Source organism: Dicentrarchus labrax, unplaced genomic scaffold (assembly GCF_905237075.1).
Source record: "Dicentrarchus labrax unplaced genomic scaffold, dlabrax2021, whole genome shotgun sequence".
Lineage (NCBI taxonomy): Eukaryota > Metazoa > Chordata > Actinopteri > Moronidae > Dicentrarchus > Dicentrarchus labrax.
The window spans coordinates 28,956,579-28,962,868 of record NW_026136713.1 but is presented as its reverse complement, the minus strand read 5'-3'; the positions used below and the strand labels follow the sequence as shown (position 1 = coordinate 28,962,868).

Sequence of the window (6,290 nt, the reverse complement as noted above, 5' to 3'; positions counted from 1 at the left end):
ACACTGAATTCTGTCCCTCTGTCCAATGACAAAAAAAACAACAAATGTTTAAAAGTCATATACCTTTTTGAAAAGGAATAAGCTGATGAAGTTGAAGGGTGACCAATGTTTACAGTTTAAAAAAGTTTTGAATGTTACTGTGTTAAGTCATCCCAGTGAATCATCAATCATCAAGCACTTTTTTCTGTCCTCTGGGGGGCATCAGAAAATAATTGAGAACCACTGCACTAGCTGAACATAAATTCTTGTGCATTTACGTGCTCCTCGGATGGTCCCATTTCCTGAGTTCTTCTTTCAGTCATAATGTGGAAACAACATGGGTGCTACACAGAAGATGTGTTATATTTCTTTGTCAGTACGTTGAAACAGTGGAAATCTATTTCACTAGCAAGTATGCTGAAATTGTTTTGAAGCTTTATATTAGAGATTTATTTTTTGCTGCACCAGTACATTCCCTAGACCGAGACCTACAATAGACTGTTTAATGAAAAGAGAAGTAAATGTATGCTAGCCTGTGTTAGCTGTCAAACATGGAACAGGGGTTGTCTTTAGGGATGTCCGATAATATGACGATATTGACTAAAAAATGTAATATCGGGAATTATTATCGGTTTTTATACCGATGTTTGTTCTGTAGGCTTCAGCATTTCCGAGCCTGCATGAACGCAGCATGGGACGTTTACTAGCGCGCTAGATGACGTATAACAACAACAACTACACTAGACTGGTTGGTTGCTAACCGTGGCTAACAAGCAAACAATTTAAAGCTGAATGATTTTAATATTAACACAAAATAAGTGCAATGCACCTTAAATATTTTACCCTGCTATGAGCTGTTCCTTAACCAAACTAACAATTGGCTTAGAATTTACATTAGCACTCCTTCAGGTGAATAATACAATTAAACATATTAACCAAAGCTAGCGCGTAGCTAGCGATTAGCGTCAGCGCTCTTTTCAGTATTAATACAATGAAAGTTGAAGTTGTTCTCTTATTTTGCACAGACAGTGTTTACATTTGGAAAGCCATGTTGCATTTATGTATGCATCCAGTGGGGCATCACAATAAAATTAGGCATAATGTGTTCATTCCACAATAGGAGAGATGTTATGTTGTTACCTAACAGTTTTGGTGTAAAACGCCTGCATATATCGGTATCGGGTGATATCGGTATCGGAAATTGAGAGTTGGACAATATCGGAATATCGGATATCGGCAGAAAAGCCAATATCGAGCATCCCTAGTTGTCTTCCCTTTTTTAAAAAAAAATTTCCCCTTGCTCTTCTAACATTAGTCGCCACCACAGTTCTGCCTTGGCAACAGTTAACAAGGAATAACTTAATCCTTCTTGGTAGAGCTGTAGATATTACGTTATATGTCACTATATATATCGTGTAATAACTGTACGCTGTTGCTAACTTGCATTGTTTAACTCATTTTTAGTTATAGTGTAACTCCCTCACTACATTCAAACTAAGTTAAGTTTGAACAAACACGTAGTTGGTGCAACAGGCTGCTGCTTCTTCAATAGCACTTCCTACTCTCACTACATACTGCTTTATCAAGTTAATACTGTTTGATTTTGAAATGCCTTTCTGTCTCTGTGTGTGTATATATAGTAAGCGGCTGGTGGACTATGAAAACCTAAATTTACCAGCATTTTACAATTGAGAAGTGTTGATTTCCCATCTTTTATGCAGGGATCTGGCTGCTTGTCACCTAATTCAAATCTGTTGACCCCCTATTTTGATGCAAACTGTTGATTTGCCTTATACGCATACAGGAAATGCTTTGGTTTCCTGTGTATGCGATGCAGTGGAGTAACTCTTAAGTGTTTCACCAGCTGTCTTGTGAATGGAGTGGTGTGTTTACATCCTACTGGTTTGGCCAGCAGAAGGAATTACCTGTGCATTCAGGGAACTTGTCCAAGGATCAACCCTTTCAGCTGTATGTATAGCTCCAGGTTTTATACTTGTTTGTTTTATATGTTATCATATGCAGAGTGTGATTGTAAGGTGTAATGCCGTGCACCTAACCCTGATAGCACTTTACTCTGTTTATAATGTTATGTCGGTACAGCTATGTAGTAAAATGGTTAAATGCAGATCAGTTTTATTGGAATTCTTATAATGTTGACTGGTTAGGTTGTGCTCCAGATGTGCACATCTCCAGAGTCGATGCCTTTTTGTTTTTGGTTCTTTTGAGGAGACAGCCATGCTCTTCTTAATCTTCTTTAAATGGTGATGTAGAGGGGAAAACCTTCAAGGCAGCACATGCACAAAGTTGGCTTGATGCAAGTTATATTAAGGACCATGCTGCATAAGGCGCTGCGTGTAAATCGCCTCCCCTTCCTGCTGCAAGTAAGCTTATTTTGGAAGTATTTTATGTTGTAAATTGATTTAGTTGTTTTCAGTTAGCAGGGAAAATTTGGATCATCAAGACAAGTAATTTTTATCTGCCCCGTAAATCAGAATTGCTATCAGTCTCCCAAACTTAAAGAAATCCCCTCTTCCAATCATATATTTTAAGACTTCCTTATTGCTATGGTGTGTGTGTGTGTGTGTGTGTGTGTGTGTGTGTGTGCGTGTGTGTGCGTGCGTGCGTGAGAGAGACATTTCTGTAAAATGGCACCAACCCACAGTATTTTAGTATTGTCTGTTTATTATGTTGTATCTTGGCTGATTCTGAATCTCTCTGTGTAATTAAATGCTGCCTTCTCTCTAGTCTTGTGTTGGGCTGGAATTTGTTGTGGCTTGTAACATTGTCCCTAAAAATATAATTTTAAAGTTGTGCCCATGTCGACATTGTTATTAATATTACTATTATATATTTAGTTTTTATGTAGTCGGTTTTACATAGGTGAGTCGGTGCCTTTTGTTTTTCTAATGTCACTAGGATTTAGAGAATATGACTGTAAATGTAAGTTACTGATTCAGTTCTCCCACACAGAAGCAGATTCATAAAATATAAAATGCATATGAGCCCAACCTTTTTTTTTTTTTCTTTTTTTTCATCAGTCACTGAGGTGATACTAGTAGGTTTAGAGATAAACAGGATATGCAACTCTCTTGATGTGGTTACACAGTGAAAACATTTGAGACCCAAGCTCTTAGAAGCTGTAGCACTTATGCTGAAGTGCTGTGCAGGAGGATGGGTAATGTGTACTGCATTCTTGTAAAACGTGGCCGGATTAAGAACTCTATTGGCCATTTCGTCTGTGAAAATTACCAAGTTAAATAAAGGATAAAATAAATGACATCGGAGTACCCATGACAACATGAAAGTTACATAACACAATAGCACGAAATAGCTTCTTCCATGATATGGGTGATGGACAGAAAACACCCAGATATGGAAATATCCCATTTAAAAGAAAAAAGAATAACTTTCCAGTGCTCAGTGTTTTTTGGGTGGTGGCTTTCACCAGTCCTAGTATGTTCTCGAAATATTACTGTGCAGCTATAAAATAGCAGCTTTTTGCAGTATAGTTAACAGTACGCTACTATGAAGGACAACTATTAAGTTGAGCTAATGCTATCATGCTATATTGTGACACCAATGAACAGCTAACCTCCTAACTTAGGCAAACAGTAAAGTGGACTTACTTTTGGCACAAAAAGCTAAGCACTGTGGGACTGTACAGAATCTGTATTTGTTCCTAAAATAACTTGATGGTGAAATCACTATGACTTGATTTTCCATACTCTAACTTCTTGTGGACAGCTCAACTTGTTAAATTGCCCTAAACGCTGAGGAAATTCAGCCTCCCACAGAGGCCACACACCTATTCCTCTCCCACATTATTTGCATCGCTGCTAATGTTAAGTAGGAAAAACTGCCTGTAAAACAGAATTTGCATTCTCTCTTATGTATTTTATGGGTAGGTTAATCCAAAACATAATCCAGATAGCATCCTTATTAAATTACAAAACAACAAACAAGAGTTAAACTAACAGTTATATTGTTGTCTTCTGAGGACGTTATTTAAAACTTCTATTGTCAGCTTGTTTTCCATAATTTCTACATGTTATTTAGTGGCAATAACAAGAATCAAAGTGTTTAAGATAACATTTATTAAGTTATACCTTCAAGGTTTACAGCACTGACATACAACGTATTAAATAAACAATAAATATATAAATTAAAATTCAGAGCTTTACAAGAGCTTACATCAAATACATTCTCGTTGTCAGTTGGCAGAGAACTACACACTTCATACATTTCACAGCAGTTTTTTTGTATAAATTATAGATCTATCTATATAGATAGATAGAGTGAGAGAGAATATATAAGATTATATTATGTAGTAAAAATAAAAATATTCATTATGAATAGTTGCCTTATATCCATATTGCAATGACATGGTTATAAATGCAAATATTTTAGAGCAGTGTTAGAATCATAGCATCACAAAAAATATATACCTGAGATTACGCCATTCAACGCGTGGAGATGTTGCTTGATTACATATCATTCTTAAAACATGTATATATTGTGGAAAAGTCTGTCGTTTCCTCTCATACTAGGATGAACTTTGGTTGAGCTTTCTTTGCAGAGTACGATAACTGCTTCAGACATCTTTCAGTGTTTCTCAGGACAGCTGATGGGGAAACTGCACCACAAAGTTTGCCCCAGTCTCATTGGACTAAAGCATTTTTCTTGACTTCATTTTCCTGAATTAAACTTGTCAGTGCGTCTAGAAAGCCACTGATAGGAATTGTAGGCGAGTTCTCACAGGCACATCTGCTGGAGTTATTCAGTGCCTAGGGTGAAGATGAAAAGTCGGTTTAGTCCATTTGAACAAATTGCATGTGGTCAGTTTTTCATTGGCGCCTCATTTGGCAATGCATCATGGAGAAATACTTACAAAGCCATCGTTCAATCGTTGATCGATCACCATTTTCAAGACATCGACAGTCGCCTCTATGTATCCGTCTTTGTCACCACATTCCTCTGTCATTGTTCCGTTAAGTTCTGCCATAAAGCAGTCCAGTGCTTGAGTAAAGCATGTATCCTGTGTGCGAGAGAGAAAATATTTTAGCTTCCTTATACTGTTCAGACTGAGGGAGACTGTGGCCACACGCTGAGAAGTCAGTGAACAGAAGCTGTCACAGCTGTGTGAAGTATCAACACCTGGCAGGCTCATTTCCTGTACTAGAGAACCTTCACATGTGGTTTATAAAAGCTCAACTAAACCCTGAAGCTTGATCTTCTTTGATGCTGGGGAGTACCCAACATGACTTTTTTTGTTTTGACTTAATATTCATAAACTCATCAGTCCATTATCATTGTGTTTTGTACAGTATTTTCATGTACCATATTTCATTGTTACATGTAAGTTTCTCAAGTGTCTGGATCATGATATTTTATAGAACTATAAATCTACACTCTATAATATAAAAATATACACTTACCTCCACATTTTTTGGAGCATAGAATGTTGAATCGTCTGGCTGTATGGACAGAAGAAAACAATTGACTGCATTAGAAACTGGCAGAACCCTGGCAAACTGAGCAGGGAAAAATATTTGGTTTAAAATGACTTACACATTCAACAGATTCCTGGATTAAATGGATTCTCAAGTCATCAAAGTCAAATTTGGGTACAGGGTTTGCTAGAAGACAGCCAGCAAGAGTAACAATCCAAAAGGCAGTCCTAATAAAGTGCTCCATATTCAGCTTGAATACTTGTCAGTGTGATAAGCAAGTTGTTAAGTGGAGGTGCTGCATTGAATTTATATAGATAGAGCTGTGTGGTGGAAAGGGTGGGCTGAATTAGTTGTGATATACAATGCATACAGCGTTGTTTTTCCTTTAGATGACTCTTGGAATTTTTTTTTTCTCATGATGCTACTACAACATGGTAAAATCCCTAAAGTGGCCTATTGTAGCACAGCATTGAACTTCAAGCTCTTATGAAACTAGGTTGGCCGTCCCTAGTTTTGTGGCGCAGAGGGTTTTTCTTTCTGCTCTTTCTTTTTTTTTGCTCTGTTGGGCAAATGTTTGTCATGAACTGATACTTTTATACTTTTTTTTAAGTAGATAGTTAAATAGTAAAACAGCCTCAACATTGTCAATTTGCTTTGTGTTTCACAATTAAATAAAGCACAGCTCACTGAAGAAAAATAATCTGAAAAAGCCCTTACATGCAGAGAGAATGACTGACTGGCCTTTGTGGTCAGCATTAGTAGCTTTCTTGTGATATTTTAAGCTTATTTGCTCAAATTAGTTTTTAACTGTGCTTTCAACACAACTCAGTAAAGGGTTTATTGATCTGTGGTGCAAGTTAA

The 6,290-nt window shown here is 37.0% G+C and overlaps 1 protein-coding gene across 1 annotated transcript; it reads right to left on the bottom strand.

The window, feature by feature from the left end:
* Positions 1-4,056: 4,056 nt before the first annotated feature.
* Positions 4,057-5,768, bottom strand: LOC127375303 (uncharacterized). Its single transcript, XM_051421320.1, has 4 exons — positions 5,548-5,768; positions 5,415-5,453; positions 4,868-5,014; positions 4,057-4,763 (listed from the first exon to the last, which is right to left on the bottom strand). The coding sequence occupies exons 1-4, from the start codon at positions 5,671-5,673 to the stop codon at positions 4,638-4,640; spliced, it is 438 nt and encodes a 145-aa protein (XP_051277280.1). The 5' UTR covers positions 5,674-5,768; the 3' UTR covers positions 4,057-4,637.
* Positions 5,769-6,290: the final 522 nt, after the last annotated feature.

Bases quoted from the DNA above. Each gene is read 5' to 3' on its own strand.
- LOC127375303 (XM_051421320.1), bottom strand. From the start codon at position 5,673: ATGGAGCACTTTATTAGGACTGCCTTTTGGATTGTTACTCTTGCTGGC. The intron at 5,454-5,547 runs GTAAGTCATTTT...CTGTCCATACAG, and splicing joins TCCAGGAATCTGTTGAATGT to CCAGACGATTCAACATTCTA. The intron at 4,764-4,867 runs GTAAGTATTTCT...TCTTCACCCTAG, and splicing joins AACGATTGAACGATGGCTTT to GCACTGAATAACTCCAGCAG.